This window comes from Ipomoea nil, unplaced genomic scaffold (assembly GCF_001879475.1).
Source record: "Ipomoea nil cultivar Tokyo-kokei standard unplaced genomic scaffold, Asagao_1.1 scaffold2845, whole genome shotgun sequence".
Lineage (NCBI taxonomy): Eukaryota > Viridiplantae > Streptophyta > Magnoliopsida > Solanales > Convolvulaceae > Ipomoea > Ipomoea nil.
In genome coordinates, this window is record NW_017619273.1 from 4889973 (window position 1) to 4914174 (window position 24202).

Sequence of the window (24202 nt, forward strand, 5' to 3'; positions counted from 1 at the left end):
AATGATTAAATTGTATAAAACCATCAAAGTTGATAACTAAATTGAACACAAAAAAGTCATTTAGGACTAAATTGAGTAAAATCACTATAGTCGGGGACTATATTGGGTATTAACTCTTTTGGTAACATAATTAACTTATCAGTCAATTTTGAGTTATTTGACCACTATTAGCGGTTTGACTTGGTTAAATATTAAATATAAGCGTGTGATTAATTAATTTTTTGTAACAACTTATTGCTTCAAAATGCTAAATTCAAAAAGCTGCTCAAAATAGTTTTTTCGATCAGCTTTTTGATAAAGTTATTTTGCATGTAATTAGCTATCAGCTAACAACCAATTTACTAAACATCTTTCTACAATCAACTAATGTTATCAACTAGTCAAATTCACTAATCAAACCAACTAATAACAATTAGCTATTTACCAAACACCCACAATAACATTGTCTTTTTTAAAAAAAGTTTTAATTTTTAAATTGAGAAGAAAGCACACAACAATGTAATTTCCTACTTCGAATATTTTAAAGTTTTATTAAATATTAATTAATAATAGAAAAATATTTTTTTGTATTTTAAAATAATCATTAATAGTGCGATGATATGCATGATAGTTGATGTAGTAAATAAGGGGGGTTTTGTCTACAGTGTACAGTTTCAGGTCGGATCCTATACCTAGTCTACTTGTTGGTTTAAGTAGTATAATCTGGTCAACGTGACAGTGGGTCAGATGTCTATGAGCTAATAACTATAGCGTCGAAATAGCCCAAAAATCTCATCTGACATCAATTAATGAGGTATTTATAACCAAGAGAATGGGACAGGTCCCGGCCCGGCGGCATGCCCGCCCCGTAGAGGTCATGCACGGGTGAGAGCGGCGATCCAAGGGGTTAAGGCCACGTGTTCCAAGATTCCTGACTACGCAAGGTCGGACATCGAGGCCGGTCTAACCTCAGATAAGAACCACATCGGAGAACCCTTTTCTGGGGCTATCATGCGATCGAGATCGAAAAACAAAGATGGTCGGGAAGAGAAAGCATTTAGGTCGGTGATGGTCGGGCCGGGCCGGGCCCGACCCATAGGTCATTTACCGACCACCGTAGTAGGCACGAAGTCCGGGGAATAATCCTCATCAATAATAATAACATATTTTTAAATATTTTTATTAGACAATGACTTTGTGGTCTAGTGGCACGAAATGACTCTTCTAAATAGGAGGTTACGGGTTCAGTGTCAGTAGCATTAGAAACTCGAAAAGAAATTATTTTTTGGGTTTCCAAACACACCCTTATTGCATTAAATCCAATAAACAAAGAAATGTTTTTAAAGCTTTTGTATGACTTTTCTACCCCTAGTTGCTTTTGTATGAGTTGTTTTCTACCCCTAGTTGTCGAAACAGGCCAGCGGGGCAGGACCCACCATATGGCGAGGCAGGCTAAAAATCCTTCAAAATACGGGCCTAAAATAGGACGGCACGCCACCGCATTAGGCCTGCTGGCCTTGGCGGGGGCTCGTCAAATTTAAAAAATTTTAAATTTAAATAAAATTTAATATAAAAAAGTTAAATGTATACTAAAATAATTTGAATAATTTAAACATACGAAAATTTCATCAAAAACATATTTTTGTCAAGAATGGGATTTAAACCCATGCCCTTTCGAACCAGTACCTAAAATTGGCGCCTTAGACCAACTCCGCCATCTTGACAACTTTGTATATATACATGACGTAACAATAAGAATGCTTTTACACTTTGTATGCAATGTTATGTAATTGAATAGATGAATATATGTACTTGATATAAAACAAAAATTTATAAATTTAAAACAACACTTCATCTGAAAAAATAATATCAACACGTAAACTATAGACAAAAAATTTTGCATTCATAGACATTCTAAAGGCCAATTTTGTGGTCAAACAGCATGAAATGACTCTCCCAACTGGCACGTCATGGGTTCGAGCCTCAGTAGAGACGTTATTGAATCGTTGGACTTCCATACTGAGGCTCGAACCCATGACATCCTAGTTGGGAGAGTCACTTCATGCTGCTTGACCACAAAATCGGCCTTTAGAATGTCCATAAATACAAATTTTTTTTTGTCTATGATATTATTTTTTCAGATGAAGTGTTGTTTTAAATTTATAAATTTTTGTTTTATATCTAGTACATATATTCATTTATTCAATTATATAAGGTACGACATGATGGAAACGCTCTCGACTGGGCGTTCGACCGAAGATCTTGATCTGCTTGAACGGAGTACGAAGAAGTCAAACGAGAGGCAACGGTGGCGGAAAGCCAGGCGCGATCACCAGGTGAATACCAAACGCAGGAGGTGGAGATGGTTCGCGAGACGCCGCTAGAGGATTTGCTGGAGGGTGGCGAGGAGATCCAACCGACAGAGCCATGCATGGGGAGATCGGCACCATCTATGGAGCTTGAGGGCACCAGAACACCACCAGAACCACGGCAGACCTATGCGGAAAGCGTGACTGGGAGATTCGCGGCCGGACAAGCACTGCAGATGAGCCCCTCGGAACCAGATCAGGTGCACGACGATTTGGAGGCGGAGGAGAACGATGACCCTCTATGCCCAACAATTAGGCTGACCAAGCAGGAGGTGGAGATGATACGGGCTCCATGGAGGAAATCTATGATCATCAAGGTGATGGGGAGGCGAGTTGGCTACGCTTACATGCTGCGGCGGCTCAAAGTGATGCAGAAACCGAAAGGCAGCATGGACTTGATCGCGTTGGACAACGATTATTATCTGGTAAGGTTCGGATTCATCGATGATCTTGAATTCGCTATGTACGAGGGCCCATGGATGGTCCTGGACCATTACCTGATCGTGAAACCTTGGGAACCGGACTTCGATCCGATAAACGATACTACGGAGATAATGTTAGTCTGGGCGAGAGCAACTGGCGCATGATTTGGTGACTTCGTGTGCTAGCTAGGCTCTGCATGTTTCTTTGGCTAGTTCAGCACGGAGAGATCCTCACGAATGCTGAACGAGCTAGAAGAAAGCTAACCTCTGACCCTTTTTGTTTTCTCTGTGCAGGACAGGTGGAAGATTTATCACATCTCTTCAGGACATACCCAGCGGCGAGGGAAGTGTGGGAACCTACTCTGCCCAGACGCACAAGGACCCTCCTTAATGCTATGCCTTGGGAGCAGTGGCTGAGAACAAACCTTAAGGGAGAAGCCTGTTATGGTTTCAATGATGACTGGCCGGAGCAATTCTGTGCACAATTGTGGTGGATATGGCGGTGGAAAAACGACGGGGTATTTAAACGCCAGTCTCTGGCGTTGGACTGCAAGCTGGGATGGCTAACCCGGTATGACATGGAGGTGAAGGCCTCCTTTGCTAATCGACTACACCCGGGAGCTGGACTTGCGCCGACAACAACCGCGCAGGTGGGATGGCAGAAGCCGGCGAGAGGCTGGTTTAAGCTAAACGTGGATGGAAGCCACAAGGGGAATGGCGTGGCAGGCTGCGGAGGTTGATCAGGGATGAACATGGCAATTGGTGGCGGGATTCCACTTCCAACATTGGCCGGTGCCAGACAATGGAGGCGGAAGCTTGGGGGATTTACTACGGTCTCTACGTCGCAAAGAAGTTGAGCATACCAAACCTCGTGGTGGAATGTGACTCTAAACAGCTGATTGACGAGCTAGGCATGACAGCAAGGGACGGAGAGACTGAATGCAATATAGTTTGGAGATATCTGCAAGAGATTGAGAACTTCCAAGGGGTGGAATTTGTACATGTCCTAAGGGAAGGAAACAAGGTGGCGGACCACCTGGCCAAGGCGGCGTTCGCCCATCCGGTTGGCTTTCGTGAGCTCTCCAAAGCACCTCTAGATGTTGAAGAGCTAATTAGACATGATCAACTGGGAGTGACGTTTCTCAGATGTCAGTGATTTTTTTTTTTTTTGGGCTCACCCCTCCTCATCGATCCAAAAAAAAAAATAAAAAAAAAATAAAAAAAATCTATTCAATTATATAACATTGCATACAAAGTGCAAAAGCATTCTTATTGTTACGTCAAGTATATACACAAAGTTGTCAAGATGGTCGAGTTGGTTTAAGGCGCCAGTTTCAGGTACTGGTCTGAAAGGGCATGGGCCATTCTTGACAAAGATGTGTTTAAATTATTCAAATTATTTTAGTATACATTTATTAACTTTTTTATATTAATTTTTATTTAAATTTAAAAAATTTTACATTTGACAAGCCCCCGCCAAGGCCAGCGGGCCTAACGCGGTGGCGTGCTGACCTATTTTAAGCCCGTATTTTGGCAGATTTTTTAGCCTGCCTTGCCATATGGCAGGTTTTGGTGTGTCCTACCCCGCTGGCCTGTTTCGACAACTAGGGGTAGAAAACAAATCATACAAAAGCTTTAAAAACATTTCTTTGTTTATTGGATTTAATGCATTAAGGGTGTGTTTGAACACCTGAAAAATAATTTTTTTTCAAGTTTCTAATGTTAGATACGCTCAAACTCGTAACCTCCCATTTAGAAGAGCCACTTTGTGCCACTAAACCACAAAGTCATTGTTTAATAAAAATATTTAAAAATATGTTATTATTATTGATAGGGATTATTCCCCGGGCTTCGTGCCTACTACAGTGGTCGGTAAATGACCTATGGGTTGGGCCAAACCCGGCCTGACCAGTGACCATCACCGACCTAAATGCTTTCTCTTCCCGACCATCTTTGTTTTCCGATCTCGATCGCAGGGTAGCCCCAAAAAAGGGTTCTCCCATGTGATTCTTATCCGAGGTTAGACCGACCTCTCCAAGGCCTCGATGTTCGACCTTGCGTAGTCAGGAATCTTGGAACACGTGATCTTAACCCTTTGGACCGCCGCTCTCACCCGTGCATGACTTCCACGCGGCGGGCATGCCGCCGGGCCGGGACCTGTCCCCTTCTCTTGGCTATAAATACCTCATTAATTGATTTCAGATGGGATTTTTAGGCTATTTCGACGCTATAGCTATTAGCTATTACTTTAATTATATTTCAGCTTCATTTGATAATATTACTCTGTTTTTTAGTTTTATTTTCTACAAACTAGCTAGTTTCATTAGAACAACATTAAAGTATCATTTTAATTCTACTACAGTTTCATTTGACAATATTCATTATTGCATAAGCTCTATTTTTTTAGTTTCATTTTCCACGCACACTAGTTTAAATGTTTAAGAGATAAGGGTCAAATAAGCCCTCCAACTATATGTCAAAATGCAATTAGACCCTCGAACTAAAAAAAGAAAAGAAAAAAAAAAGCTTCAATTAAACCCTTACACTTGTTAAAAATATGTAATTAACTAATCTAACCTATAATAACATTTTATCAAATGTCACACGAATGTCACGTAAGATGCCACATAGATTAATATTTTAAAAAAATTATTAAAATAATAAATCAAAATAAGTATACTTAAATTATTTTGTTTTTTGTTTGTTTTTTTTTTTAAAGATTACCATGGCAGCAACTGCCATGGCTTCTTCGTCCATGTCAAACTGGACAGAGCCGTCCAGTTCGACATGGACGAAGTAGCTTGCAGGTTTCTCCATCCAATCTGGACGATAAAAAATTAGTCGGTTTCTCCGTCCCATCGGATGGAGAAATCGCCAGTTTCTTCATTCGAAACGGATGGAGAAGCTAATAGCTTCTCCATCGGTTTAAACAGAATAGCCATGGCTTCTCCGTCATTCTCTGCTCTAAACTTACAGAGAAGCCGACAACTTTTTATTTTTTTAATTTGTTTTTTTTTAGCTTATTTTTATTTTTGAATGAGATGCCACATAGGACGTCATGCAATCAAAACTGACCGGTAACCTGTTAAATATGTTAATTGCATAATTTTAATCAATTTAAGAATTTAATTGAACTTTTTTTTAGTTCGATGATCTAATTACATTACTTATCCCAATGTTTAATTATATTAACGTTGAAGTATAATTTTAATTACTTCATGTTCATTTGACAGTATATGTTATTGTACAAATCCTATTTTTTAGTTTCATTTTTCACACACGTTTCATTATAACAACAATTTCATTTTACAAACACTAAACTATAATTTTAGCTCCACTTTAATTTTATTTAACGATCGGATTGGAGTATGGTCCACATAGCATTGTGAACCATGGTCCACTGTATAACTGGCCAGAACAACCATGGTCCACTGTATAACTGGCCAGAACACTATCACACATCTATTGGAGATTTATATAATAAATTATTAAATTTAGGAATAATGGTCAAATAGGCCACTCAACTACACACCAAAGTGCAATTAGGCCATTGAACTCAAAAAGAATGCAATTAAGCCATTGAACAACACAAAAACATGCAATTTAGCCCAAAATAACTGGTTTACCTAGAGTAGCAAGTTACCAATTTCAAAATTAATTTTTTAAAATAACTTTTAATAAATTAATTAATTAATTAAAAAAAAAAAAAAAAAAAAAAAAACAGAAACTGCCGGCTTTGTTTCCATGGCCGGAGACGAACCTCCGTCTCCAGCCATGGAGACAAAGGCCTTCGTCTCCATGGCTATGGAGACGAATCGTCTCCGGCTATGGAGACGACGTCCTTCGTCTCCCTGGCTGGAGACGGAGGTCCGTCTCCGGCCACGGAGACGTAGCCGGCCGGAGACGATTCGTCTCCGGCTGGAAGTTTCTGTTTTTTTTTTTTTTTTTAATAATAATAATTTAATTATTTATTTATTAAAAATTATTTTAAAAAATTAATTTTGAAATTGGTAACTTGCACTCTAGGTAAACAAGTCATTTTGGGCTAAATTGCATGTTTTTATGTTGTTCAATGGCTTAATTGCATTCTTTTTGAGTTCAATGGTCTAATTGCACTTTGGTGTGCAGTTGATGGGCCTATTTGACCCTTATTCCTTAAATTTATATGATCAGACATAACTGTCGTAAGGTTAAACAATATTTTGACCTTGTTTAAAGAGTTTAAAGATTTTCAACCATATGTACCTCTCTGTTGATTGCCCAAGAGAATAAAAAAAGTTGTTACTTCACTGCTTGAGCCAAAAAAAAAAAAAAAAAAAAAAATTATGCAGAAAGATTACTTAAATGTTTTGACCAAAAGATATAGAAGTTAATATAACTGTTTTGTATTGTTTTATTATATTTATTAATATAATAAATCAATTATACAGATTATTTTTGTTAATAATTTAAATAATAAATTTAGTAAGGAAAAAAAAAACTTTTGACACATTATGTTTCACATGCTTAAAATTTGTGACTCAAGTGTTCTTTGTACTCCACAAGACTCATGCTTAAAAAAAGTAAATTTTGTTCAGATTTGAGCTATCTTGTATCATTTTATGAATTTATTTGGTACATCTTGTAACTATTCTGTTTGAAAAATAATTTTCATCATTTTGAACCAACTTGAACCCAAGAGGACCCCAAGAATTCCAGTTGTTACACCATACAGACACAGAAAAGGGGCCACTAAAAGTAAGTGAATTCGCCCACCCCAAGCGCCCCTACACCTCGGCCCGACAAGATAGTAGAGGAAAAAACCATGGTGACTCAACTGATCGACAGAGACTAGATTTTTGCTCACTGCGCAGAAACTAAAGTATCATGTGTGGTATCCTTGGAAGTCATCCTTTCTGGGCATAATGGACTCTTATACTTCTGCCATCCAATAACTACATAGAAGCATAATAATAAATCCAGGAGAGACTGGTAAAGTATATGCATTAAAAACACTTTTAGAAGTACCTGGCCATCCATTTCCTTTAAAGCCTTGCTTGCTGCAGTTTCAGACTCAAATTTCACAAACCCATAGCCCTTGGATTTCCCACTTTTGTGGTCACATATTACCTTCACTAAAACACGCAATACAATGTATCCTGTCTTCAGAGGTAGCAAAATGTTGCAGAAACTGGAAAAGGTCACTGGATTTTCTAGTAATAATTACCTTCAATTAATTCACCATGGCTCTCAAAAGCTCCCTTAAGGACAGCTTCATTGGTGTCGTATGAAAGGCCTGAAACATTGGTGTGTAATATAATTTAGGATGGCACAGAGAACCCAAATCTGGGATTTGTTCAAAATATGCACCGGTTTAACTTTAATCAATTATCTACTGATTAATGGTTCATCAAACTCTACCAATTATGGTGCAGCATAAAATTCATTGATATTTAGACAATTTGTCAAACAGCTTATAAGCAACAAATAAACCCTTTGCATAAAGTAAGATTAGAGAGACCTCCGATGAACAGATTGCGGCAAGCGAGGCTTGACATGAGCCTTCTGGCAAGTGGGACTGCAGCAGAGATGGGGATGGCATTCAGGCATTGCATTCGGGGCATTGGTCTTTATTCTGGATGGTGTACTCTGCTTGATCCTATAGAATTTTATGCAAGATATAAATTACCCGGCAAATACACATTTATTTACAAGTATAATATCAATCATAGTGCTAATATTTCCTGTATAAAAAGAAAAACTAAATACCAATAAATGCAACTATAGCAGGCCATAGATCTCCCCCTCCCCCCACCTCACAAACAAGTGTTCAAAGACCTAATGGTGTACAGAATAAGTTCATAACGGAAAATCTAACCTACCTGTATTTCCAACACGCTTCATCTGACATGCAATAGTTACTTACAATCCATTATAAGTGAATCGCAATAGGATCCTTGCAAATACAAGATTTTCCATCATATCAAACAACCAGCGAGAAGAACAAATTAAATAAATAAAATGCAAGAACCAATAACAATGAAGCTTTACATTGACCACAGAAAGATACACAGTTGGCATTTGAAGATGCTGAAAGAAAACGGAAAGCCATACCAGGAGAATTATTACTCCAAGAATAAACCTAATAGGAAATGAGAACTTAAAAGTACAATAGAATACAAGAAATAGAAAAATATAAGCATCGAACTTTCCTATCTTCTATACACAAAGAAATGAAGAATTCAAGCAAACAGTATTATCAAGAAACAGCTACCCAAATTAATACTTCAAGAATAAACGTATCAATGGATACATGCGTATACAAAAAATTGGAATTCAAAGAAAGCAAGAGTGATCTCTCATGGATCTTGCTCTTCTCTTATGCAATCACCCTCACTTTCTCTAAATTCCAATTTCCTGTGTACTTAGCAATGACATAGGGTTCCGTCTGTTAAGCCCTCCCCAAACCCAATACCACATAGCTCTAGAACTACCCAAACCTGGATGAATGTTACTCATACCCACCCAAACCTTGTACCCCAATCCCGTTTAATATACTTGAAAAATAAAGATAAACTTGGTAACTTTGTCTAATGCATAAATTGGTCCGATTTGAAAATCACAATCCTATTTGTGAAATGAAAGCACTTCCCCATCAATGCAGCAAAGTTGGAAGCACTATTCACACACACACACACACTATAAATAAACCTTAGCTAGGTAAATTTGCAAAGAAGAAACCTTTGCTAAGAACAACACTAATTCACAATCATACACACTGCAGACACTGTCAAAATCACAATCCTATTCAACAATCATAATTCACACACACTGTTAAAAACACAATACACCAATTTCACCTCTAATCTATTTGAAAAATATATAATAATTTAAAAACACATGAAAATACAGAATCAATTAATACAAATATCAAATGCTATACCAAATTGAGAGTCATGACAGCGTAACTCCGTGAGGCTACTTCAGTGGGCGATAGAGTTGCCGGCTGTTGCTGAGGTTGACGGAGCAGCGACCGGCGGAGCGATAGTCTCTAGCCGTCTGGGGGCGACTGGACGTGGCCGCGTTGGGGCGAGAGTGAAAGGCAGTAGTTTTTGCTAAAACTCTATTATCCGTAGATAAAAATTGATATGATAAATTCAAATTAAATAGAGAAAAAATTAATTAAATTCTTAAACTTTTTTAAAAAATACACTTAAACTCCCAAGTTACTCTAAGGGCATCCTCAATAGTTGGGGATTTTACCCCTAATTTTTGTGGGCCCCAACATCCACCTCATCATCAACTATCTCACTCAATCACAAAATCTCTTCTTCCCATTAGTTTTAAGTTTTTCACAACTTTTTGTGGACCCACCATTTTATCTCTATATTTTAATTATTTCTTTATTTATTTCATTTATAAATTTATAATTTTAGAGATAAACATAAATGATACGTAAAAATAATATGTAAATTAGCATACGTAAAAATTGCAAATAAAAAGTGTTAAAAATTGTAAAAGAAGTGTTATTTATAGCAAATAAAATCATAATTATTAATTACAAAAATTATAATTATAGCAAAAATTATATTATTATTAATAATAATAATTAAAACAAGAAAAACAAAAAAAGAAAAAAAAAATAATTAAGGGGCAACGGCCTTCTGGCCGTTGCCAAACTAAAATCACTAATTTCAGAGTGGCCGCCAGTTGGCGGCCACTCTGAAACGCCTTGGCGGGCGCGTGTGTTACACGCGCCCGCCAGGCTGAAGGGTGAGACGCACCTGCGCGTCTCACCCTTCTTTTCTTATTTTTTTTTTTTTTAAAATTCTGACAAATTTTTTGTTTTTGCAGGAGAAAAATGTGGTATGTTTTTTTGCTTCCCATTAGTTAACAAATTAAACATGGAGATTTTATTGTTCCAAAATGAGGGAAGATCCCCCTAATGGGGATGCCCTAACATGAGAAGTTGTGAGTTCGAACCTAAGTGGAGCCGCTATTGACTTTCTGTATTTCAGTAGGTTGAGAAAGTAGTTATGAACAATTACTGCATTGTAATAAAATTAATAGTAGGTGGTCCAATTGTACCCGGGTTGGACTTCCATTTGGAAGATTATGAGTTCGAGCCTCATTGGAGGCGTTATTGGTTCTTTGTGTTTCAGTAGGTTGAGAAAGTATATGAACAGATACTATAATGTTTTTAGCGCATTCCACTCTCCCGAGATAACGGCTCGGCTCTGTTTGGCAAACATAGCTGAAAAACTATAAGCTAGGAGCTGAAAGCTATAAGCTCGGAGCTGAAAACTGAAGATGTTTTTAGCGCATTCCACCTCAATAGTCTGTTAACTCTCTCGAACCTTCCGTAAAAACCTATGTGACAGATAACGGCTCTGTTTGGCAAACATAGCTGAAAAACTATAAGCTAGGAGCTGAAAGCTATAGCTCGGAGCTAAAAACTGAAGATGTTTTTAGCGCATTCCACCTCAATAGTCGGTTAACTCTCCCGAACCTTCCGTAAAAACCTATGTGACAGATAACGGCTCTGTTTGGCAAACATAGCTGAAAAACTATAAGCTAGGAGCTGAAAGCTATAAGCTCGGAGCTGAAAACTGAAGAGCTGTTAAGCTAGCTGTTATGATTGAAAGTGTTTGGCAAATTTAACTTTTTGATAAGCTGATAAATGTAAAAAGACTAAAAAGGACATCTTCATAAAATTTAAATTAGTTTGTTTACATATTAAAATTTAACATTTTGTCTTTAAAAAAAAATTAACATTTTGAAATAAAACTATTAGCATAATCATCATCTAGCATCTCATAATGAAGTAGCAATATTGTTGCAAATCTCATAATAATAATAATAATAATAATAATAATAATAATAATAATAATAATAATAATAATAATAATTGCAGTGAAAGTTGCAGATAAAGGAAAAGACAAAAGAGTTTTAATTGGGAAGGATAAATTATGTCATTTTTTTAAAATAATAAGGATAAAGATGAAAAAAAATGTTAGGAAGCTATGAACTTATTTTGAAAACATTACCAAACAGAGCTTATAGTTTATTAGTAGTTTAAAATAAACTATAAGCTCCTAAATAAGCTCTGTCAAACAGAGCCAAAGTATCAATAATTTTAATATTTGACTCGCCATATAAGCATAGGTTAAAACAAACAAAAAAAAAAAAAAAAAAAAAAACGAAAATCAGATTTTAAAAGCCTTGAAATAAGTTATAATTTTACTTAACACATTTTCTGCTTCACCTGCTTCTTCTGCCCTAATCTTCTTCTTCTTTTTTTTTTTTTTTTTTTTTTTTTTTTTTTTTCAGTTCATCTGCTTTGTCTCACCTATTGCAACCGTGCACGTAATCTGTTTTCTTTTTTCTTCATGTTACTGCTTATCTTCTCAGTGAAAATGGGAGCTCAAAAACATAGCAATTACAATATCATTAAGACACTGTGATTATCGATATAATCTGAAATAAAAATTTAATATTTTCATATTCGTGAAAAAAAATAAATAAAAGAGTTAATTTCATTTTTTATCTTAATTTATTAATAGATGACAGTCAACTTTTAGTTTTTTTTTTTTTTTTTTTTTTTTTTTTTTTTAATTTATCAGAACATTAACATTTGGTCGTAATATTATTGTTGCATAACCATTTTTGGCCATCCTTAACAAAATAGTTGAAATATCATTAAATACAAAGGCATTTTGATCATTTTGATACAAAGTGAGTTGACCCTGTTATATTTTTATGTTTATTTTTAAAAAATATTTGTAATTAAATAAGCCTTTTTTTTTGTTAAAAAAAAAAGCCTTTTTTTAAAATCAAACAAGCCATTTAACTGCTTTTTTAAGCGTCCACTGCACAATAGTGGATTTTAGATGGTTTTTGTAGGTTTTGTTGCACATATGGAGGAGATAGAAGATTTTAAGTTTTAGCGGATGACGTGGTTTTATTTGCATAATGGACCCCCACCAAAATTGAAAAAGTTGTGTTTGTCGCATGAAGTGCACTAAAAGCGCCCAGCTAGGCGCGTAAATTCTTTTTTTTTTTTTTTTTCCTTTTATCCACTCTCTCTCCCGTGTTCTCTCTTACTCATGTGCAAAAACCAAATAAAATCTCAAACTGATGAGGTCTCTAACTAGGTAACAAAAGGGGTTGAATTATATTTTATTTTTTTATTTAAGGGGTAATTAATTCGATCTCCTAATCGTAACTAATAATCCGATCGCTAGATCGGTAAAATTTGATCTTTCAATCATGCTAAAAACCCGATCCCTATATTGGTAAAATTCAGAAATTATAGTCCAAAAGATTGCACTTTATGGTTGTACTCTTTTCCCTTAGCTAAGTTTTTTTTCCCGTTGCGTTTTCCTTAGTTTAAGATTTTTTAATGAGGCAACCAATATAAAGCACACCCCTACGCTCAACTCAGACTTGAGGGGCTTGTCACGGATTATGTGATCAGATTTTTCAGCCTAAACCCTTCCTCATTAGCTTGACGTCAGGGCACGGTCTGGTGGGATACATGATAGGAATTATTCCTTGAGTATATCTCCCTATACATGTATCTACTCGATATCGAGTCAAACAGTTAAAGGATACTCATTTATAAACGCCACTTCACATACAAGTTAGGGGCCTCTTCTCCTATACTCTCTCTCTCTCTACAATATTGAATAATAAAAGCTTTTTAGGCCAATTTCTCTATCTGCTCTCCTCTTATACATTTCTATACATGTTATACTATCAAAAATAAAAATATTTTCTAAAAACTAACTTACTTTTCATAAGTTATTTTCCTAGTTTCCAAATACACATCTATTTCATAATATATAAGTTAGTAAAGCATAGTAGTTTCATAAATAAATAGTTCCACAGAAAAAATAATTTCATCAAATACAAAAATATATAGAAAGTCAATATTATGATGATATCTGTAGATATGGCACGTAAGATGGCGTTGAAAAAACTGCAAAATAAAACGGAACAGAAATATAAGTGAAAACTTAGGAGCTGAGGAACAGTGTTGTCATTTTCTTGTCAATCATTGGGATAAGAAAACACGGCAGTCAGCCATGGCTGTTTCGTGGGTACCGCTCCACTGAAAAATATGCACTCTCCTTCCACTTCCACCTATCACTGCTCCTCCCATTTTCGCTAGCTTCAACAAATTCAATGCTTCCCAAACATTAATTCCCTTCAACATCTGCGTTTCGAGCTTCAATTTCGAGGTCAATTTTTCCGGCAGAGGAGGAGTTGATGGAGGGGAATTCCGGCGGCGGAGGAAACGACGTGGAGCTTCTGTCGAAGACGCTGCAGGTGGAACACAAACTCTTCTATTTTGATCTCAAGGAGAATCCTCGCGGGCGGTACCTCAAGATCTCGGAGAAAACCTCCTCCACGCGCTCCACCATCATCGTCCCCTCCGCCGGCATCTCCTGGTTTCTCGATCTCTTCAATTACTACGTCAATTCCGACCACGACGACCAGGAAGTCTATAGCAAAGAACTCCAGCTCGACTCCAAGGCACCATTCTTTCTACTCTCATATTCAATTCAAACTTCTTTCTCTGAACCCTTAATTCACATTTTAGCTCTTCTGTTCGAGTCTGCAGGTCTTTTATTTCGATATTGGTGAGAATAGGAGGGGCCGTTTTCTCAAGGTATATAGTATTTTCACTGCAAACTGCATTATTACATTCTTCATTACCCCTGATTTGAATAATGCTAGCTAGCTCACCAGAATATGCTCAATTTTGGTTACAGAAAACTGTTAGAGAATTAGGTTTAAGAATGAAAAGCAATGATATATGGAGTAGTGTACCTTTTGCAGGTTTAATTAACAAAATCATTACCTAGTATTTCTAAGGATGACGGCGGGAGGCCGATGAAGGGTCAAGTCTAGGAATTGGTGGTTAGGGGATTGTTGGGCGGAGGCGGGTGAAGGACCAAGTCATCCTACCTCTCGAAAATGGGGTGACGGTATATAAGGAAATAAAGTTGTGTCGAGCTATGGCTTTGGCCGTATATATAAAGTTGCACTTTTGCTATGAGCTATAACTTTTGGCATAGTGGTAAGAGCATATGTTCGGTGCTTTGTAATAGGAGACAAATTAAAGATAATTTCATTGTGGGTTCATAAATTGGATTCACTTTAATAGTTTAATTTTAGCTCGATTTTTGGATTATGGTTTTCTCCTAACATGGTATGCTGTCCATTGTTGAGATAGGAGATCATTGTAAAATGGACTAGATGATATCAATTGTAGTTGTGGGAATAGAGAAAACGAGCTTGGAAAGGAAGATTATTATAGTGCGTGGTTCTTTTGTTTAAACATTCAATGGTGGTGAAAATATGAGATTGCTATGATAAAACAGCAAACCGGAAATATGAGATTACTGATAAAGAGGACAATATTTATTAGTTTTCCATATCCAAGTCACGAGTCCTATGGTCTTCTAAGAAATTCAGTTGCTAATCTGTTATGTCTACTACTGTGTATATAGTGTTATGTTATTACTTAACCACATGTTTTTTCGGGTGGCAGAAATTTTTTGTTATCCTTCATAGTAGTATGGGAAAGCAAATTGTTCTTTTGCTTATGCTCGGTTTTGGTATTTCTCTCAAGGGTTCTGATCATAAACAAGTTTACATATATGTAGGTATCTGAAGCTTCAGTTAATAGAAATCGCAGTACTATTATTGTCCCGGCAGGAAGTGCTCGAGATGAGGGATGGGCAACATTTAGGAATATTTTGGCAGAAATAAATGAAACCTTGAGCCTTTATATCGTGCCCAATCAGGTATTTTACATGAATACACTCTCCGACCGTACCCCTTCCGCTCCAGATTCATCGCTAACTGAACCACCTTGTTTGCCTTTCTGTGAGAGTTAAAACAGCAAGCTTCTGAAACTTCAGAACATCTAGGACTTTCGGATGATGTAGGGGCTGGTTTCATATCCAGCCACACCTCTCAGCCTGCTCCAAAAGCTAACTTGAATATAGACCACTCCGTTGATTTGGCAGGACCCGAAGAAATTAATAACTTAGCGGTCTCTAAGGTAATCAGAGTTGACCAGAAGAGATTCTTCTTTGATCTTGGAAGCAACAGCAGAGGCCACTTCCTGAGAATATCTGAGGTTTGATTTGTTAAATTTTCGAAAACTGAGGATTTTGTATATGCCAAAGTTGTAATGTGAGAGCAGTGTATGTATGACATTCTGAACACATGCTACAATGTCAGGAAATGGTTTATGCTCATTGAAACGTTAATTGCAGGTGGCGGGTTCTGATCGCTCTTCCATCATTCTCCCATTGTCAGGGCTACAGCAGGTTCACGAAATGGTGGGTCACTTTGTTGAGATCACGAAAGATAGGATCGAAGGGATGAGGGGCGCAAATGTTAGGACAGTGGATCCTCCTCATAGATGAATGCTGATATTAGTGCTTAGACTCCAGATGGAAACTGGTACTTCCCTACTCATACGAGACTGATAGATGTTAATTGTCTGGCTTTTCATTGTTGATTTGAATTGAATTGAAGTTAAATAAAGCGGGTTATCTATCTGTATGGTGTAGCTTAGTATACAAAGTATTCGATTGTCAAGTGTGAATGTGAAGTGAGAGGCAATAAGAAATACAGTAGTAAGTCTGTAATTCCTGGTGTTAAATGTGCTATGTTAACTCTGCTGTCTATTGCTTTATATTTTACCTTTTCTTTATTCTGTAATCTTTTGGCTGAAGTTCATTGATGGAGAATTTTTTCGACAGCAGACAACACCTTAAATTGATCAAATAACGGTAAGTTTTAACGTGCGCCAGAGATCAAAACGACGAGGTACAAAATTCAACTTGTAAGGTACATAATTTCGTAATACAAGACACAAAAAATCAGAATACAAGACGCATACACATGTTATATATTTACCTATTTTTAAATTAAATTTAAGTACATAATTTTTGTTCATATATATAGAATTTCACAATACAAGACACAAAAATTCATAACATAAAACAAAATTACTAGTTTGTTTCAGGTACAAAATTCATACTCTTAAAATACAGAATTTCATAACACAAGACACAAAAACTCACGACATAAAACATATACATATACATATGCACAGGGTCCACAGTGCACTGTGAACCTTGGTCCATGGTCTAAGGATTGATTCAACAATCATTGGCCTTTCAAGACTATCTCAACAAACCATTTAAAAATGTGAGTTTTATCGACTCACGGGCAAATTATTGTGTGGACCATAATAATATGTACATTTTTAATATACTAAAAGTACATTATTCGTGTTTTGAATGTACATTATACAAAATAATATAATTTTAATACTCAAATAATGTACTTTTCATTAATACAATGTACATTTTTAATATACTTGATAGGGATATACCCTCGGTAAGCGTGTCCCACGACCGGTAACGACCGAAGACCGTATATCTTAAAGGTGTCGATCTGGCCACTTGCCCCGCAACCCTCTCGAACCGTCACCCGACCCGATCGGCGATTGACCGACCGACCGTCCAGAGGGCAGCCATCCCAACCGAGCCCTTTGCCTGGGTCAAGATCGCCGCAAGACCGACCGGCCCACATCGCCTTGTCGATTGGGCCCGATCCCGTTGCTACCCACGACCCCAGGAGGTTCCAGGCTTTGACCGCCGCATGGCGACCAACTATCCGGCCTCGCCTGTAGCCGGTGCATGCCCGCCACGTGCCAGCCATGCCGAGAATCGGGACTCGCTCTTTTTTCCTCCTATATATAGTGCATTAAATGCAACTTGAAAGGGACTTTTGGCATTAGGCTGAACCGAAGCTTCCCGACCCATTGTTTGGAACCCGAGCTTCAGCCCTTCCCAGTATACGTACTTTAACCCGTATATACTATATCAATACTAAAAGTACATTATTTGTATACTGGATGTATATTATTTGATAGTATGATCCACACAGCTGTAACCGCTGAGTCAAGTAGGTCAAGTTGTGTCAAGTCAGAGAAAATAGACCGATTCCTTCACACAACAATTTGCTTCTCATATCGACGAATTAGAAGAGATGTCAACAGGAAACCATATCTTAAAACAACATGGATATTGGTACTGTCAATGCACAACAAGCAAATGATGGGGGATTCATTGTGCCCCAACCCGAGTCCCCATGTCCGCTTTTATCCGCTCGAAACCTAATAAGTTGGCTTGATTGTCGGCTCACCAAGCAACCTATACTAATTGAGTTTTAGATGCTCACTCTCAATTGGTAAGCTAATAAACAAATTTTTTTCTTTACATTTTCTTAGTTATTATTATTTTTTGTTTATTGTAATTTTACTTTTAAATATCATTTTTGTATATTTTTTTTATGTAGAAGATAAAGAAGGGTTAGAAGGCTCTAATGAGAGTGGAGGATTGTTATCTCATGAAGATTCAAATGTTGTCCAAATCAATGATGACAGAGATCAAGGAGAAGAAGACCATGACATGAATGATATAATGGTTGATGAATGATGAGTTTTAGACCTTCAGTATTATTCCTAATGTTGAATAGAAACTTGATAGTTTGGATAATTTCTTTTAGTTAGTTATTTTGTATTAGTATTTAGTATTTAATACATGTTTTTTTTTTTTTTTTTTTTTTTTTTTTTTTTTTTGGTGTTAGAGAAAATTGTAAAAAATTTCCCTCTATAATATGCCAATTATTAATGTCACCCCTGAATTATGAGTGGTGTAAATGTTGCCCCTCAATTATCAAAATGGTGCACATATAGCTCCTCCCGTAACGGACATGTGGTTCCCCACCGCTGTCCATCGCTGGTACATCGAATCGAGGGAGGGAAAAAACAGCTAAATTACATATTTACTCAGACTTAACGGTGTCGTACACTAACGGGGAACCACATGTCCGTTACGGGATGGGCTATATGTGCACCGTTTTGATAATTGAGGGGCAACATTTACACCACTCATAATTCAGGGGTGACATTGATAATTGACATATTATAGAGGGGCATTTTTTACAATTTTCCCTTGGTGTTATTTTGATTTGTGTAATTGTGTTAGATTAATATGATATTGGAAATTTGGAATATTGGGTAGTGTTAGTGTTTCTTTACAGTGATATTTTTTTAAATTCATACATTGATATTTTTTTAAATTAACACAGTGAAACAATTGGGTAGTGTTACTGGAATACTGGGTAGTGTTACTACTGTACTCTGGCATATTTTTTTTAATTAACACAGTGAAAAATTGGATGGCAGGCTTTGGCATGGCGAGACGGGGCGGCCACATTCCAAGCCCGCTAAGATAGGTTAAGAAAAGGTTAAAAAAAAGAATTTAAAAAAAAATCTATTCCTGAGGACTCAGGAATAGGTTAATACTTGGGGGCTCTAGTAATAGCTATTACCTTATTTGAGGTAATAGGTAAAGGTTTGCCAAACAAAAGAATATGCCTATTATTGGGAATGCTATATCATTTGAGGCCTATTCCGTGAACCAAACGGCCATTAATGAACAAGGTAAGAAGTAACGAACAATTTCTTCTTTATTTTTCACTTTTTTTTTTTCTTCTTCTCTTCTTGCTCCTCCCTTTATTCTTTTCTTGCTTTCGGCGGCAAGCAAGCAAGCAAGAAGATTGTATGAGGACTGGAGAGGATAAAACTATCATGGCAAAAACATAGAAGGAAGATAAAAAAGAATTAAAAGAGCATACTTGATAGTAGTCAGCCCAGAATGGCTGTATGAGGACTAGAGAGGAACCCCAAGTTAAAGAATGTAATTAATTCTCTCAGAGGATAGGATATGAAGAGTGTATTTTCAACTCTATCATCCTGCCAGCCCAGCATCTAGGGGAGCTGTGTGTAACGCCCGTGCATCTTTGCTATACATTTCCGAGGTTTGCTACATATTTAGACTTTTCTAGCACTTGTACATAGCATCCCATCGTTGGTAGAATATTCTAGAAGCATATACATAACACTAGGGGTAGTAGAGATATATAGAATGTTCTAGAACATTAAGGAATCCTCCTACTTGTAGAGATTTTTTAGAGGATTCTAGAGAGCAAATCTTAGTCATAGGATGAAAATAGATCTCCACCATCTATTAAGGAGGTGGAATAGGTATAAATACTCCTCATGGGGCTTCTGTGTAAACAACCTCAACAATCCATGAGTTGAAGGAATGTAAGTTCCTTACAAAGTTTTTTGAGTTTTTTCTTTAAGCTTTTTTGTGGGATTTTTGCATTACTCACTTTCTTATCCATTCCATTGTTAAATTAGCATCACCTTTGAGGGTTACAATGCAACTTGTTTCTTCTTGATTGGAACCTAAATCCAAGGCTCAAACAATCTCTGTTTATCTCCTTCAAATGCTTCTTGGATTTTTGTAGCACAGTTAATATACAAAAGATGTATTGGGTAAAGATAGAATCTATCTTATACCTCCTTAGCATCATCCCCAAAGGTGATTGTCTCCATGCTGCAATACAAAAGTGGCGTAGAATGAATAAAAGAACATTTGCAAAATATAACTTTTAAGGTAGATCTAGTGTTCTTAAAGTATTCTCCATGTATAGTGAAATAAAAACAAAATCAATGGAGATAACAGCGAAAAGAGAGACTAAAAGAGAGGAGAGGGCGCAGTATTAGCAACATAAATAAGAATTCCAAAAGGCTTTTCTCACTTCTTGACCGAAGACATTGCCTCAGGTTCTGATTCATCGGCTCTGCAACGTGAGCTGGTTCATCAATTTCATTGTCTGATCGAATCGGCAGATGTTATGGTCACATCAGGTTCAGGTTGAGCTGAACAAACTGAAGTAATGGAGGCATGACTACACTCAGATCATATATGGAAATATGGAATGGTTTTTCTCAACCTATTTATTTTGTAGTTTTGACATTTTAGTTCATAAAACAATTCAAATAGGTATGTGTTTTTTTTTTTTTTTTTTTTTTTTTTTTTTTTTTTTGCACTCAAAAAAAGGTATGTGTTTTTTTTTTTTTTTTTATTTGTAAATGATTACATTTACTTATATGGTTTTCAATAGAATATAATATAAATCATTCCAAGGAAATGGAGTTTCATGTATATTCACTACGCAAGTTTCTTGTTTCACTTTAACTTGCTCTGTTGGAGTTTCTATTATATATATTATATTGTTGTCTTCAGGAATTGCAATCTTTCCCAGTGCCACGACCTCTTTAATATTGGTTCGATTTCACAAGCCAAGACACTGTATTGAAGCTTAGATGTAGGATCAATATCGATACCATCTCATTTATATTTTTCATATGAAAAACTTTTTAGTTATGTATGGAAATTAATTACTATATATGTAGACTATTGTGTTTGAATATTGTTGAATGTTATAGTGTGACAAGTGTTAGTAACAATTGGTTTTATTTTAATAGGGAAAACGGAGTTTTTGGTCCCTCAATTGTTTTACTTAGAAATTTAACCCCTGTGAATTGATTTGAACAAACTTAACCCTTTAATTGTTCATAATGTAGCACATTTGGTCCCTCATGTTATATAATTAGAATTGTTTTTAATAATTTATATAATTTATTTATTAAAAAATAAACATATTTTTATTACAAATAAAAAAAAAATTTTAAAAAGAAGAACAGCCACCGACTATCCGCGCTGGACAATCAGGTTTTCTTCACGGAGACAACCACGGCCGACGAAGGAAGACGGCCGTCTTCTAGATTTGGAACGAGGGCTACAGCCATGGCCACCGCCCTCGTTCCAGATGGAGGGGACTAGAACGAAGGCGGCGGCGAAGGTCGTAGCCCTCGTTCCAGATCTAGAAGACGGCCATGACCGTCTTCCTTCGTTGACCATGGCCGTCTTCCTCAGACGGCCGTGCCCGTCCTAACGAACAGCCATGACTGTCCGTTAAGAAGACAGCCATCGGCTGTCCGAGCCGCCGGACAGCCGGTGGCGATATATATATATATATATATATATATATTTTTTTTTTAAATTTATGTATTTATTTATAATAAAAAATATTTTTAATTTTGAATAAATAAATTATATAAATTATATAACATGAGGGACCAAATGTGCCACATTATAAACAATTAGAGGGTTAGATTTGTTCAAATCAATTCACAGGGGCTAAATTTTTAAAAGTAAAACAATTGAGGGGTCAAAAACGTCGTTTTCTCATTTTAATATATACACTATTGTGTACGTTAAGGTTATTATTCTGTATTTTGCAAGAATTAGTTATAATTGATTTTAATTTAAATTGATTGTGTATATATGACATTTATTTGTGAATGCAATGATTATTTAAACATGGAGATTTAGGATTAAAAAAATATAATTAAATGGTGACTATAAAAATATATTTTAGTAGCGGTTCTAAAAAAGTTTTATTGCTTTTTAATTAAAAAATATTCTCACCTATATTGGATCGTGGTTCTCTCTCTAGGTAGTGCTTAGAGAGTTTCTCCATAGTTCTCTAGGGTTTCCCTTCCCCACTATGGCTGTTCTATTCAGATTATGGCAATCGTGGCCTATCCACGTCGTTTTCTTTTGCTTATATGCATGTGTTCCTCCGATCATCCATCACGCTATTCACCCTCCGAACGCAAGCGATTCAGTCCACGATCATCTGTTTCTCATCCGATTCACACATATCGCAAGCGATACTTTACACGTACAACTGATCCTTTTCCGATTCAAAAATAACGCAAGCGATCCTTTCTACGATCACCTGACTCTTTTCCGATTCACAAGTATGGATACCAATGCGATTGTTACAGGGTGCGCCGGACTGTCGCTGACAGATGAAGAGAATGGAGGACTTGCGGCTCCGGATATCATATCATCTTCGACGGAAAGCCCCCATCATGATTTGGTTGGACGATTCCTCACGGATCGGCCGATCAAGTTCGACCATATGCAACAGGTCCTGGCTTCGGTATGGCGTCCGGTAATGGTGATGCGTGTCCTCCCGATCGCGGATGACCTATTCCTGTTCCAGTTTCCTCATCTGAAGGATTTGCAGCGAGTGTTGGACGATGGCCCATGGTCTTTCGAGAACCACACTCTGGTATGCAGCATGGTGACGGCGGAATCTAGGTCGGAGGAGGTGGCGCTCAACAACATGGCGATCTGGATCCAGATACATGATCTCCCTTCCATCTATGCATCGGCAGACTTCATTGAACGCATCGGCAATTATGTCGGCAATTTTCTGAAGGCAGATCCTCTTAACTTTGGTGGCTCGTGGCGGAGTTTCTTCCGCATCAGGGTGCGGTTAGACGTGTCTGTCCCCCTGAAGAGTCGGATGAAAATGTATCGCAAAGATGGCTCAGTTCAGTGGATAAACTTCAAATACGAGCGGCTCGGTACTTTTTGTTTTTATTGCGGTGTGCTAGGCCACTCCGAAAAATTCTGCAGGAAGGTCTACGAAGAATGAGTTGTTCCGGAGGTTTTCCCTTATGGGGGTTGGATGAGAGCGGGGAATCGAAGACAGGCACGACCAATAGGAGCGAAGTGGCTATTAGCTGAACTCACTCCGACTCCAATAACCATGCGTGATCCGACTTCAGGTAGGGAGGATCCAAATGAGGTCGCGGATGAAGATAACGGTGGTTTGCAGGAGGATTTGAAGCGGCGTAGGGCAGGTGAAAAGGAAGGCCAGGATGTGGTTATGTCCGAAACTATGAAGAATTTATCTCCGGCGGGTCTGACAGACCAGACTCGCCCTACCCAATGAGTGTCCTAAGCTGGAACTGCCGAGGCTTGGGTGGCCCTCGGACGGTTCGAGAATTGTTGGGCATGGTGTCCAAAAAGCGACCCAATTTTGTTTTTTTAATGGAAACAAAAGCTTTGTCATTTCGTTTAGAAAATGTGCGTATTCGTTTGGGTTTTGAAGGTTTGTTATGTGTAGATAGGGTGGGCATGAGTGGTGGTTTGGCTCTATTCTGGAAGGAAAATGATATGGCTTCTCTTCTCAGCTTTTCTGAAAACCACATTGATGTTGAGGTTAGGCTTCCGAGTATGACGCCCTGGAGGCTGACAGGCTTCTACGGCTACCCTCAGCGTTCTAGGAGATGCCAATCCTGGGACTTATTACGAACATTGTCTGCCCGATCATCCCTTCCCTGGGTGGTGATCGGCGATTTCAATGATCTAGCCAATCACGCTGAGAAAAGGGGACCGATTCCACATCCTGAAAGTCTAGTGCGGGGTTTCAATGAGGTCTTACAGGATTGTGACTTGTCCGATCTGGGCATGTTGGGGTACGAGTTCACTTGGGAGAAGGGTAGGGGTACTGAGCATTGGGTTGAAGAGTGCCTCGATCGAGCGGTGGCTACAACATCCTGGTGCAACACATATGTAGAAGCGTCGGTGCAGAACATCCTAACAATAAATTCTGATCATAGTGCACTCTTATTGCGGGTGG

At 37.5% G+C, this 24202-nt stretch overlaps 3 protein-coding genes across 6 annotated transcripts; 2 read left to right on the plus strand and 1 right to left on the minus strand.

The window, feature by feature from the left end:
* Positions 1-7371: 7371 nt before the first annotated feature.
* On the minus strand, positions 7372-9865 carry LOC109160307 (glycine-rich RNA-binding protein 4, mitochondrial-like). Of its 4 annotated transcripts, none has more exons than XM_019308619.1 (6): positions 9693-9865; positions 8632-8705; positions 8271-8408; positions 7977-8045; positions 7778-7908; positions 7372-7704 (listed from the first exon to the last, which is right to left on the minus strand). In XM_019308619.1, exons 3-6 carry the CDS (start codon positions 8371-8373, stop codon positions 7657-7659), a joined length of 351 nt encoding a protein of 116 aa, XP_019164164.1. In that variant the 5' UTR covers positions 8374-8408; positions 8632-8705; positions 9693-9865; the 3' UTR covers positions 7372-7656. The 4 variants fall into 4 exon arrangements, with proteins under 4 accessions (XP_019164164.1, XP_019164166.1, XP_019164163.1 ...); XM_019308621.1 differs by having other exon boundaries at positions 7778-7884; positions 8628-8705; positions 9693-9863; XM_019308618.1 differs by having other exon boundaries at positions 8628-8705; positions 9693-9863.
* Positions 9866-13735: 3870 nt separating this feature from the next.
* LOC109160306 (transcription factor Pur-alpha 1-like) lies at positions 13736-16486 on the plus strand. The gene is made up of 5 exons (XM_019308617.1): positions 13736-14287; positions 14376-14423; positions 15424-15564; positions 15663-15902; positions 16042-16486. Exons 1-5 carry the CDS (start codon positions 14021-14023, stop codon positions 16192-16194), a joined length of 849 nt encoding a protein of 282 aa, XP_019164162.1. The 5' UTR covers positions 13736-14020; the 3' UTR covers positions 16195-16486.
* Positions 16487-22528: 6042 nt separating this feature from the next.
* On the plus strand, positions 22529-23212 carry LOC109159873 (uncharacterized protein At4g02000-like). Its single transcript, XM_019307981.1, has one exon. It carries the CDS (start codon positions 22529-22531, stop codon positions 23210-23212), a length of 684 nt encoding a protein of 227 aa, XP_019163526.1.
* Positions 23213-24202: the final 990 nt, after the last annotated feature.

Coding starts and splice junctions, on each gene's coding strand:
- LOC109160306 (XM_019308617.1), top strand. CDS start 14,021: ATGGAGGGGAATTCCGGCGGCGGAGGAAACGACGTGGAGCTTCTGTCG. Junction 14,424..15,423: donor GGAGGGGCCGTTTTCTCAAG/GTATATAGTATT, acceptor ACATATATGTAG/GTATCTGAAGCTTCAGTTAA. Junction 15,903..16,041: donor ACTTCCTGAGAATATCTGAG/GTTTGATTTGTT, acceptor CGTTAATTGCAG/GTGGCGGGTTCTGATCGCTC.
- LOC109160307 (XM_019308620.1), bottom strand. CDS start 8,373: ATGCCCCGAATGCAATGCCTGAATGCCATCCCCATCTCTGCTGCAGTC. Junction 8,046..8,270: donor CCGCAATCTGTTCATCGGAG/GTCTCTCTAATC, acceptor CCAATGTTTCAG/GCCTTTCATACGACACCAAT. Junction 7,705..7,777: donor TAAAGGAAATGGATGGCCAG/GTACTTCTAAAA, acceptor GCTTCTATGTAG/TTATTGGATGGCAGAAGTAT.
- LOC109159873 (XM_019307981.1), top strand. CDS start 22,529: ATGGATACCAATGCGATTGTTACAGGGTGCGCCGGACTGTCGCTGACA.